General features: G+C 39.9%; 1 protein-coding gene across 1 annotated transcript in view; it reads left to right on the top strand.

The window, feature by feature from the left end:
• ehbp1 (EH domain binding protein 1) overlaps positions 1-13,449 on the top strand; it is a gene marked incomplete at its 5' end in the record, with an annotated part of 139,893 nt that overhangs the window by 78,189 nt on the left and 48,255 nt on the right. The window contains one exon of the mRNA XM_083898167.1: positions 258-404. Within this exon, the coding sequence (XP_083754293.1) occupies positions 258-404 (147 nt within the window). The remainder of the gene's footprint in view (positions 1-257; positions 405-13,449) is intronic.

Raw genomic sequence — 13,449 nt, 5'->3', positions numbered from 1 at the left:
AAATTCTGATGAAAGACTATAATATAGGGTCACATTTTAATAATATGTGACCCTATATTATAGTCTTTCATCACGTTCATCACATTATGTGAACACATTTATCCTTGAAACTGCTTTCTCACAACATATGACAGTGTGGAAGTCAACAAGGACTCATTTCTGATCTCAAAATTGTGTATTTACTGATTATATTGAACAATGCATACCTTTTATTGTGGAAGAAAACCTGATTCGCTTTTATCTGATCCCACACACAGAAGGTGCTTTCTCGTCAAGAGGAGCTGAAGGAGAGAGCCAGGCTCCTCCTGGAACAGGCGCGCAGAGACGCTGCAATGAAAGCTGGCAACAAGAACGTCCCCAACTCAGCTGTGTCCGCACTCACCAGGACCACAAACGTCTGTGACGTAAGTCAAAGTAGTGTGTGCGTGTGAACTTGACTGAAAACCGGGCAAATATGTCGGTCAAATCTGAGGTCATTGCAAGAAACGACACAAGTGTATAAGAGGACGCAACCGTCTTTTTACTTTAGTCTGTCCCTTCTTCTTTACTGCGTTCACTGCTCAATGTGCAGGAACGGCTACTAAAGTGGCCTTCATCCTTTTCAGCACACTCACTCACTTCTGTATTTGCTGCTCACTACACCTGCAACATGGTGGAACAGCCTGTCCTAACTGTCTCATCCTCTGACAGTCCACTGTGGTAAATCCTTCATGAGAAGAAGAGGAGACATTTTATTAACTTGTCCTGAGACTTTCTTATGGACTGCTGAAAGTCCCAGCTAGAACATGTCAATTAGAAAACCCAAATATGTGGATGGACTCCCTCTTTCCCTCCTCTCTCCTAAGACATTCTTCTGCTCTTGCTCTCTCTTTGGTCATCTCGACTCTGCACAATTTTTATGACATCCCGACCAAATTTGCTGCTCCCTCACTTTCCCCAAATACTAAGTAAATGTTTTACGCAGACACCTGTCAGCAAAAAGTGCATTCATGGTAAAGGGTAGGGGGAGAATCACTGTACCGAAGCAAACTTGACTAGAGAAGATGCGAGTGAAATTGCCAGCTCTGAAGCTCTGAGCACGCTCCACTGAGCATAATATACTGGGTGTGGGAGGGGGGGCACACTGATGGACCAGGAGTTACACTGGGAAAGCTCTGTGGTCAAAACCTCGGTGACGTTTCCAAATGTTTCAGAGAAAGGAAAGGATGTGAAGAGAAAAAATATAGTCTTGTGAGAATTGTGGCGACAAGGGATTTAAGGGGTAAAATGAAATAAATACCTTTTGGTAATGAAATATCTAAAAGGCAGCAGCCGCCGCATGCCGCTGCATTCGCTGCCTGAATCCTAAAAGAGAAATATGCCCTTGAATTACACGTTTTTTTAAATGTGTGTGTGTGTGTGTTTTGTCTGTGTGCATGCATGCAAATGTGTGTTCATTTTTGCCTGCATTCCACGGGAATACTGTAACTATTCCGGCATAATCTAAAGAAATAAATGAGGCCCTTCCAAGGACTGGTGGCTTTAAAATTCTTCAGAGGCAGGAAGCAAATTAAAGGAGTTCTTTCAAGCTGTTGCATCGTCAATATATTTCCTTTGCGACATAAAGGTCCTCTTCTGTCCCTTTTGTGTGCGGCAAGATGGCTGACTTCACTTAGATTAGCTTCTTTAAGTAGCCAGAGCCTCCCTTTACTCTTTCCCTCACTCTCTCTCTCTCTCTCTTTCCTCCTGATTTCCTTACTCATTTCCAAGGACAATTGGTTAATAACCTCCTCACACACACACACACACACACACACACATGCATAAGGAAAGGAGGGATAGAAGGAGGGGGCAAGAGGGAGATATTGAATTGTTTACACTTTTTTTAATAGAAGACATTGATCAAAGGAATACGACTGGCCTTGAGGGCAATGTGCTGATAATTGTTAGTGATTCAGATTAGATTACTTGATGTCTTGTTTTGATTAGCATGAGTGTGTGTGTATGTGTCCTATGTTATCAGCTGGAGAGGCCCAAGCCTTTCCCATTTAACTCTCCATCCGTCTAAGTAGGTGCTTTGTGGTTTAGCATGCATAAGGTATAATTTAATTCAATTAAATCAGGCTACATTCTTCCAGGGAAGTGGCTAATGTGGGGGCAACACAATGATTTGGGCTGAGGGAGAAGGGGAGGGGGCCATGTTTGCTGTTGTAGGGATGCAGTGTTTAAAGCAACATAATTTGTTTTCTGTCTAATAACTAAAATCACGTCTAATGCAAAGCAGCACCACATTTAGTGTGTGCTGAAATGTTCAAATATTCATCATAAACTGTGATCACCAGTGTGTAATTTCCTCTCTACGCTGGTGGAAATTAATTTAAATCATGAACATGGTCACACAATGATATCATATTAAATATGGCTACATGGATTCATTAATATAAATGAACATGAGAATGAACAAAATTAACTATTTTGATAAACAGTTTGAATTTTTAGAACAATGTTCCCTCACTTTACAGGCACTTAAATCTAAATATGTAAATAGGTTTCTTGGCTCCATATTTCAAATAAATGATCAGAACTCTGTAATAATAATTTCTATAATTTATTATTTCACTTTCTAACCCTAACCACTAATTTAGATTTTTGATATTAATAAACTTAATAAACAAAAACTTTGAATGGTTAGATTTGTAGTCATAATGAAGTTACAGATATGTAGATAACTTCAGTACATGCATGATCTATTATGCAGCTGTGTATTAAAGGTCAACTTTATTTTTATTTCCCCTTTAGTGATAACAAATAACAAAACTTGCTTCACCTCAGTAACCAGTTATTTAACAACACTACTGGTCTCTGCAGTGCAATTATATTGTATTTACCATTAAATATTTATTAAATGGAAAAATAAAATAAGATAAACTTTTGGATGAAAAAATAAAATTGTAACGATTTATCAAGCTTCTGAAAAAACAAAATGCATAATTTGTAATCATAGGCTGATTAAGAAAATTATTTTCATTGAAGAATGGCAAATATTGGTCCAGAAATAACTCTACTGTACATTTCAGAATCCTGATGTTTTTGTTTTACACTGCTGGGCTTTCTCAAAACAAAAGGATATGAATTTTGCCATTTATTGTCCATCCCTAGTGTATACTGTATCTCTTTTGTGGTGTTTTGTGTCCTTGCAAAAATATATAACCTAGTTTCCCATCATGCACCTGCAGTTGCCTTTAATTGTGCTCTTCTGAAAGCTCCAAAACACCTTTTGACTTAACATATCCCATATAATAGTCCCCATAACAAACTGTTTCGATGACTGCATCACATAGAATAGAATAGTGAGTGTGTGAAGAGAGCCCTGTTCTCCTGACCTATGCTCTCCCTCCTGCCATCCCTAATTGTAGCCCACAGTGACTGGTTCTTTCATCTAAGGTCACAGGTTCACTTCTCTCTCTTCCTCTCCATCCCTGTCTTCTTAGTCACTTTCTCTCTCGGTCACTTTTTTTATTTTTTTATCCTCTACTCATCTTCTCTGTCTGTCCTGCTCTCTGTGGTCCATGTTGGACAGCCTGTGCTCCTAATTGTTTTGAGCCCCTCCGCCCCCTCCTTGTCCTCCTCATAGGTGGCCTTCGAAACATATCAGTAGTCACAGTGCTGATGTCTTGTAATGTTGTAATGTCACCACCCCCTACCCACACAGCAGCCACATGGGTAATTAATGAGCTTTTCCTCAAATATCTAGGCCAGGGACTCTAGTTTAACTCTCACAATTTTTGTTTTAGTCTTCCCCACTAGTATATTCTTCCTTTTTTTCCTTTCCTTTTTTTTTTTAAATGCATAAGTGTGTGCGCGCGTCTGTGTCTATTCGCTTCAGGTGTTTTCATCCATTAGCAGATGAGAACAGTAATTTCACACCGGCCTGGCCAGGCTAATTATTAGCATCCACACTAGGTTTGAGAGAGAAAAGTGTGTCTCTGTGCGTTTATGTGCATGTGGACTCACAAGTGCATGCTCCTGTAAGTGCATCTGTGTGTGTGTGTGTGTGTGTGTGTGTTTGTGTGTGTGTGTTCCTCTGCAAAAACCAGAATGCAAAAAACTATGTCTGTGCTCTTTTGCATTCCTTTGAACACTTCATGTGTGCGTGCATGTGTGTGTGCCCGTGCACACATGCCGCAGTGTTTTCCAGGTAAGAGAGTTTCCCTGCTCACTGACTCGTTGTGATTCCTATAATTGGGTCCTGTTTGATTTTTGCCGACCAGCACCCCAACCTCCTCCTCCTCCTTTATCACTCTCTCTTCCTCTCGGGAGAGGAGGGGTCTCCTGCGTCTCTGCTGTTGTGACCTGTGGGTGTTGTCATCTACTCACATCTGCTGTCTACCCTATGATCCTGACTTAACTGCATTCATGTTAAATTTCTTTGTTTCTTTCTTTCTTTTAAAGGCCTCTGGCTGAACCTTGACATTCCTAAAAGTTCTTAAAAAACAACAACTGTGTTTATAACATTTTTGAGTGATTATAAAATACATTTACTTGCCAGAGTCACATTTGACATACATATGTATATACTGTATATATGTGTGTGTGTGTGTGTGTCGGACTATTGTTGCAAACCCTGTGAACTTGTGAAAGGTGCCATGTAGACGGCAGCTGTCAGAGCTGGAACGCTGTGTAAACTTGCAAAGAGTGACATCTTCTCATTATAACTAATGCTGAGTTTCATTAGATCAAATTGCAGCAGTGACGTCTCTTCTTTTCTGCAGCAAATACCAGAACGCGGCGCCTGAACTTTTACTCCCTCGTTCGTGGAGGAGAAATAAATGCGATGTCTAATCTAAGATGGTTGTGTAATTATGCATCAACTTTAGGAGATTTTAAACTACTGTTTAGCCTCTCGTGGATTCAAACACCAGTAAAGGGCTGCAGCAGAAGTAGAAAGTGTCTATTTTGAAAATGCAAATATGGCCTTGTGCACTTTCCTTTTTGTGCACATTTTGTCCTTTACTCCCCTCCTCCTCTCTCTGTCCTCTCTCCTTTTCAACTTTGTCCCAGCAGTAATAGTCTTTCTCCAGGTCTCATTTTGATGTAGCTGCTGTTCCTTTCTTCTTCCAGCTCTCTCTTCCTTCAGTCCCCCCTCCCCTCCTTTTCTCTTGCTCTCACTTTTCTTTTTGAAGAATGTGCCCCTAATGAAACTAAATAGTTTGGTGAGGAGAGTTTCTTTGGGCTGTGTGTGTGTGTGTGTGTGTGTGTGTGTGTGTGTGTGTGTTCGTGCTTGTCTTGGAGTGTGTGATTATCTGTCGTGGCCGAATTGGCTTGAGTGGAGATCAAACGCAGCTTCTTAATTGTGTGTGTGTGCGTTTGTGTGTGCGCGAGTGTGTAAAACAATTGCATCACAAGAGCCGATCAAGCCATCACAGAGGAGAGCTGTAATACACACATGCCTGAACACATGTACCTCTCTTTCTTCCTCTTCTTTGTCTTCTTCGAGTTATGACATGCCTTGTGTTCACGTCTGACCAAGTGGAAGTGTCAAATGTTTTTTAAGTCTCTCTCTCGCTCTCTCTCCGTGTTCTTAAAGCCACCGTGCATGAATAAATATGAAGGCTGAAGAGAATATTGTACATTTATTTCACATGAAATTACAGTAATCCCACTACTTGACAAACTGCCTTATGACTTTAACTGGAATTTTAATTACTCTGCCATGTGTGTGCAGCGGTGTAAGAGAGTGGCCCACTTATTTATGGTTTAAACATGTTCAGATATTAGAAGAACATTGGTATAACTGGAATTATCAAGTTTTAAATCCTGCATTTTTTTAAACCTATTTTCTTAAAGTCATTTGTGGCGTTCTAATGGAAGATCTTTCAGTAGTTTTGTGCCATTGCTGCAGCAATGTTTAGTTATGTGTTGGTCATGTGAAGCCTCTGATTGGTTCTTTTGTCCTAATGTTAAGGGTCATTATCTTACTGTAGGATGAACTCCTCAAGTCAATTTGTTACCGTACTTACTTACGCAGCACTGCTTGTTGTCCTTACGATGCATCGGGCGTTGTAGTAACACCGTTTTAAACAAAGTTTATAGCTCTGTATAATATATCATTTAAGGCCATTTGTCAGATTTTTTACTACTAATCTAATAAATGCTTGACAAATTAGGTTGTGAGGATATTTTGTAGTCTTTATGTGGTTTTCTACTTCTATAATTTGTACCACATTATGCTTGAATTCAGAAAGAATGGTCCTTGGATGCATGATATGTAAGTGGGGTCGAACAATTACCCGACTGGCTGATTATTAGGGGCTGATATTAGGCAAGTCATTTCAAAGTGCTCTTAGAGTCGGTTAACAAACGTCCATATAAATGATAATAGCTCATTGGGGGGCAGTTCCAGAATTTCATAAAAAAAAGTGTTGAAGTTTGTAAACATTTTGACATATTTAAATTTTTACTGCAAGTGCATATCGGTTTTAAATCTTCATTATTGGCCTCATTAACTAGTAATTATTGGTATCGATATCAGCCCTGAAAACCCAATATTGGTCGCCCATTATTTAAAAGTTGACACATGGAATTGGAAGTGAGAGTCAAAAACATATGCTCAAAGTAAGTGAATTCAGTGTTAAACGTTATCTGTGTGTCCTTTTAATGTTATGATGATTAAAAGCAGTTTCTTTCCAGGGTTTATGTTAATTATATTAGCAAGGAGGTTTTTACTGCTTGAATGGATGCTTTAATGAATAATAATAATACTAATAATAATAAACTATAATTATACTGTTCAGAGCAGCAACTAACAATTATTTTCATAATTGATTCATCTGTCAATTATTTTCCACATTTATCGAGAACTTGTTTGCTCCGTAAAATGGTTCGGGGTTAGGGTATTGTCCACTTAACCAAATGATTCCGTTTAAATCATTTCTATGGTGGTTTCTGTGGTTATATGGTGCAAAGAAGCCCTGAAAATATTCACATTTAAGACAAATCAGAAAACTTGTTTAAATTCTTTAATTAAAAAAACAAACAAAAAAAAAATTGATTGGTTATCAATAACGGATTATCAAAAATAATGAATCGATTCATCTAATAATCATTGCAGCCCTATTATTGTTTAATATATTGCACATTTAGCTAAGCTGAGCGCTGTTGAGTAAAGTTCCTGATATTGTGTTTGAGTGTTCCAAACCATGTCCTGCCCATGTTTTGCTTGCACAGAATCTTGTGCAGTGACACGTTATTTTTGTCGCCCACCATCACAAGAGTTCAGCTCATGTTCTCTGTCTTTCTTTCGAGCTCTTTTTTCTCTCTCCCTTCCTCTCTCTGTCTCTCCACAGTAATTATCCTGTCTTTCTAAAGGGCAAAACCTTCCCATCTTACTCGCCTGTCAGTGACGAGCTCCTGTGTGTGTGTGTGTGTGTGCGTGCGTGCATGTCTGGTAGCCTCCACTTTACCTGCTCAACCCGTCCTACTGTATGAGTGCCCTTTGTTAAACACACAGAGACGCACACACACGCACACACACTGCTGGAGACAAACTGTTAATTCAGCGATTCAACTGTGTAACCACAGTTAAACAGAAGTTCACAAGTCAAACAAACATTTATTTGCTCAAAAAATATCAGCTTGATTTACACACACATACACATGCCCCCTTGTTCTTTGAATTTGCGACACACATAAAACACATGCGTTTATTTTCTTCCGGTTGCAAACACTGTTCTCCATACTAAACATTAATGATATTACAAACTTAAACAAAATGATGTCATTCATAACCGTATTAATCACAAGTAAACAAAAAAATGATTGAACTGAAGTTAGAAATGATCCACCATCACAAAAATGCATCCCACAAACAAATGAACCCCAAACACACTGACTAAAAAAGTTGCATGATCTCCTTTACATATTATCTTCCAGTTCACACATTTTTGATTTGATTCATGATTCATTTAGAGATATTTCAGTTTCCATATCAGTTTATGAAAGATATTTTCCCAAAACTAAACTTCTGCAAATTGTACATTTGCATTTCTCCAACCTGATGTATCATTAAGAAATGTATCCTAAGTAGTTGCATTAAAGTACTCTTTATTTAATATGACTGTTGCCTCACAGCAAGAAGGTTGCTGGTTCACGGGGAGTTTGCATGTTCTGCCTGTGTGTGTGATGTCCGGGTTCTCTGGTTTCCTCCCACAGTCCAAAAAACAAGCAGAGGTTATTTGGAAACTCTTAATTGCCCGTAGGTGTGAGTGTGTGAGTGAATGGTTCGTCTCTATTATGTTTCCCCTGCGATGGTCTGGCAACCTGTCCAGGGAGCGTCCCCCACCTTTAACCCTATGTCAGCTAGGATTGACACCAGCAGCCCAGCAAAGTGGTAGTCGATGAGGAATTAATGATCAGAACACTTTGGTACAGGCGTGATCGATGATAATTAAAACTCAAACCGGAAAAATCTGTTCATGTTAAAAATATTCAGCCCAGAAGGGCAACAGAAAGTTTGAAGTAATACCAACTTGTCCAGCAGAGAGTGCTGTGAACACAGTTGGGCCTGCATCCATGTCCTCTCAGCTCATCAGAAGAAGACAACAGTGATTTTATGTAGATTTGATGTGACAATGGAGGACACAAACAAACTAAACTGTCCTCTGAGTGGACAATAATGACACCAAAGCAGCCAAAAAGCAGCCTCAGCTGTTCACTACAGACTGTTGTGGTCACGCGAGACTATCAAGTCTCATGAGATATCTGCAGAGGATAGAGGAAGTGGCACATATTAAAAGATACATCTGAGGATTTATGAATCGAAGTTGGATCTTCCAAATAAATAAAAATCGTAAAATCGTTTTATGTGTCATTTCAAAAGCTGAATTTTACAACCACAATCCACGGCACCACACGTACACAAACTTGTGTACACTCACAGGTCACACAACCAGCCCTTCCGTACTCCTTTCCACACCGACATGTCACAGATTTGTATTTATGTACATGTAACACACTCACACAGAGCCCTATCATCGACACGCACCCGTCGAATCATAATTAGGCCGTGTCCTGGTTCTTTGATAGCCATGTACAGTGGCTCTTCTTTAATTCTTTATCAAATGCATTGATCACTGTGGGCCTCGCATGCTCATTGATCCGCGCACTCTGTCTGTGGCCAGACGATAAGCTCCCCCCTCGCTCTCTCTCTCTCCCTCCCTTCTTCCCTCCCTCCCTCTTTCCTCTCTTTTTCTCTCTTAACCAAAAATTGAGCAGTAAGAAGTGTTGAAAGTAATTACTGAATTTGGACCATTCATAACATTATGCAGTAATATTCTGCAATATTCTTGTATTGTTGTTGAATTAATTGATATAGGGTTTTGCGAAATGACTGTACATGAATTATTCCGCGTAATTTAAAGACTTTGCAGTGTTTTTAGAAGAAAAAAAGACCACACCTCCCATAAACCCCATATATTCCAATTCTTACCTCTTAGAAGGTTTAGCTGTGTGTTTTTCCTCTTCCACTTTTTACACCAGTCCTTCTTACAAACCTGACTCTGGTGCTTCATAGTACAACATACACCATTCTGTTTTTGTTTTGAAAACTATAACAGGATGTATGTTTCAATCAACTCAACTTCCATCTATAGTCTACCATTTTCTACCGGTTTATCCTCCCCAGGAGGGTCGAGGAGGTCAATCTCAGCGATAGGCGGGGTACACCCTGTACAGTCAACTCAACTTCTCACTTATTATTCTTAATAGTATTAAGAAGACACAAATAGATAATTTGTTACCCACCACTCCACCTCAATAATGTAGTAATCTGCAAAAAGAGGTAAAAGAGATTGTGTTAAAAATTGATAAAGCCCTTTTACGTTTACTTTGTGTATAATAGTGAATGCCAAGCGTGTAGTTGATAAAGTATCTGTCAACTGTGTGTGTTTTGTCCTGGTAGAATAACTTTAAATCACAGTAGCAACAACCACCTAGTTTAACCACTGACCAAATTCTTTCTGCATCGTGTCTGTATCATCATCATGAGTGTGTGTTGACACAGCTATGTGTACTGGTGTGTGTGTGTTTATGTGCTTTAGCATGTGTATATGTGTGTGTGTGCCTGGACCAGATAGAGACCTAAAGCACCTCTTGACTGTGAATTAGCCTGTCATGACAAATGTCTGGAGCTGCATGAGTGGCTGCCAGACTGGCTGGCTATCTGGGAGGTTGGCAAACCCTTTCAGATAGCGATTGTGTGTTCATCCCTGTGTGTAAGTGTGTGTGTGTGAGTGTGGCATCACTCGATGCCCACGCCAGGTCTCTGTACATGACCGGTGGTGCGTGCCCTCCCGCCCTCTTTCTTCTTGCCCAGAAAAGAGCAACCACGGCGACAACCTGCTCACCCGGCTCAAAAAAGAGCTTCCAGAATAGAGAGGGGTCCTCACCCCAACACCAAGCCCACAGAGGAGCCCTCTGTCTCAGCCCCGCACTCAACCGTTCAGCCTCTCTTCCCCTGGAGGTTCCAAGCAGTCAATGGAAGACACAGTCCACAATTGTTCTTGCTGTCTCCATTTAAAAAAAAGAATAGCCTCTTCCCTCCTGAGTCTCCATTCTCGAAGCTGTGCTACCCACTGACCACTGCCCGACACACTTTCACTCCTCCTTTTTTCTACTTCTTTTTCATACTGGCTTTGATCATGTAGCGACATGCCTGGTTGCGTTTTTGTGTTCTGCTGTTTTTCAAAGTTGTATCCTGGTGACTTTTTCAACCTCTGATTGTTTTGCCAAATAAAAGGCCCATGGATTTTTATTTTCCTGTTATGTACAATTTTCATCGATGACATTTGTACCTCTGATCATTACTTAGTCATTACCACTCGGTCGATAAGGCAATGACTTAAAAAAAAAATTCTGGCATATTGTGCTCCGAATGATCAATAAGTTATATTTGGGATATCAGTGTTAAACCCCATTCTCACTGGTCAAAATATCTGTTTAATCCTGGGTTTTAATGGGTTTTTAGCTAGTGGGAAGGTGTTTAATCTGCCTTCACTTCTGGGTCAAATGACAATGCATGCAGGTTTTTATTGGCATCAGTGGGTACAAACAACCTGGGTGAACATGGTCATTTCTTCTTTGTCTGCTCTACTTTTTTGCAGTGGTGTGACATTTCCAGCGCAATGCTATGACACACATTCATCTTTCAGCCATTAGCATTAGTTTTTGTAACAGTCCTTACTTTTTAAAACTTAAGACATTGCTTAATATCACTATATCGGATCACCTAAATGGTAGATTTTAAGAGAGATCGAAGTCAATTATGTAACATTTTTTCCGAGGGCTATGCTTTGTTTACTCATCTTATTAATAGTCCTTCCCTAAAGATCAATTTACATGATTACGTGCTCATTAGTTTACCTGTTTAGATTTGATCCTCAATGAAGTCACATTTTGTCCTCCAATGAAATGCCTCTCCCCTCCCAATCCCTTCTTTCCCCTATGAAACACATTCCTCTATTTTCTAATCAGTGCCTTTGTAGCCAGCAGAGCTAGGAGCCACTCAGTCTATAGTGTTAATCCTAGCCTCTGGATAGGCAAAGCCAGTTTCCTATTTCCTGTCCCCAAAATGGCCAACAACAATTATATAGAGGGACGTGTTGTTAATATGTATGTATACATAGGTCCACTCTAACTGGTAGTTCTATCCATATCTGTAAAGGCCAGATTAGATATTGGAACTATCCCAAAGCTGGAAGGCCATCAGTGACATTATTGTTTATCACATTAAACTGATGAAAACAAGGAGGGAAAAGAAAAACAATAAGACATATTGAAGAGAGGATGCGTCGAACAAAAGAAAAAAGAGGAAGACTAAAATATTGACCAGAGATTATGTGGCTCTTTTAAACTGTATTACACTTAGATCATTAAGTGTGCATCCCTGGTAATGAACTGCTTCTTCTTAATGGAAATTTTTTTTTATTATTTATTTACTTTGAATAAATATTGATCTCTCTGATTATTTCTACCACACTAAAGACTATGTAGTTGATGCCGCACATGTCAACAGTGCACATTATTCTTGGCCTTCCCTTCAAATGTTAGTTTCACCTGTTTATTCAGTGTACAAAACCTTCCGGTTTTACCAACTACCGTTTCCTATCGTTTGCCACTCCATTGCCAGGAACAGTGCTCACAGAGCGCTGGGAAACTAATACTGTTGTGTTTGACTCTCTGCTTTTCTACAAGCTGATTCTCGCTCATCTCCTCACTCTTTATCTCACTTTTTTTAACTCTCTATCTCATCTCTCTCTCCATCTACTTGTTTCTCTCTAAGGTGTGTTCCCCTCCCCTGTGGGCATCCCCTTGGGTTCTCTTACACACACACACACACACACACACACACACACACACACACACACACACACACACACACACACACACACACACAGGCACGCACATACACAAAGTGCATTAGGGTTGCTGTCATTTACAAAACAGCCCCATTGTCCCACCGTAACAATGGCTACAAGCAAACAATTGACATGGAAATGGAGAGATGTAGCTCATTAGCGGGTGCTGCTTGTTTTGTTAATGGATAAATGTGCGGCATCAGTAGGCCAGCCTTAAAACCCCTGCCTCAATATGGAGAATCCTGATTAACAGAAAACCACAGGGAGGAGGAACTGTGACAGAGAAATGCAACTTCTCTCTCCCTTGGGTGCTATACGCTTGTGTATATATGGGAGGGGCGGGGGTGCAAGGTGGAGTTTTCAGAGTTTGAAAGTGTCATGTAAGACAAGTTTTTCCTTAGTTTGTGTGGCTTGTAGCTTCTGTTGTTTTTGTCACAGAGGCTGGAGTCGTACGGACGACTACTCTTTCACACCCAGCATGAACCACTGAAGTGGTGTCTTTGGCTCATCTACTTTTCAAAATAGCTTTGGATTTATAATAATATAAAGTAATAATTTATTTGTTTCTCTCTCTTACTGTTTTTTGTGTCTTTTGTTGCCTGGTTACCATATGCACATAACGCCTGTAAACTGAGTGTGTTAATGTGTTTGTTTGGGTATTTATCGGTCAAGTGTTTGTCATTGACATCATCAAGGTATTTTGTGTGTGCATGTGGTAGCTTGTAGTATCAGTAGGATCAGATTGAATTGTCCTGAAAATGGCATTTCTGCCATTACTCTGATGCTGTCAGCTCAATACTGTATCTGCCATTTGCCAAGAGTGTGTTTGTGAGTGTGTGTTTGATGTGTAGTCTTTCTAACCCCATAATGCATCATGATGTGTGCATCCATTTTGATAACAAATGGATCATAAAATAGTATGCAACCCAAACTCCTTTGTGGCATTTTGAATTACGTATCACTTACTGTAATCCAAGATGAGAGATTTCCCTCTGTCCTCTGAATCTTGTAAGAAATTATTTTGCTCATGTTTTTGTGCATATTTGCGTGTTTGCAG

Source organism: Microchirus variegatus (genome assembly GCF_963457635.1).
Source record: "Microchirus variegatus genome assembly, chromosome: 11".
Taxonomy (NCBI): domain Eukaryota; kingdom Metazoa; phylum Chordata; class Actinopteri; order Pleuronectiformes; family Soleidae; genus Microchirus; species Microchirus variegatus.
The sequence above is the reverse complement of the archived record's forward strand: the minus strand, read 5'-3'. Positions and strand labels throughout refer to the sequence as shown.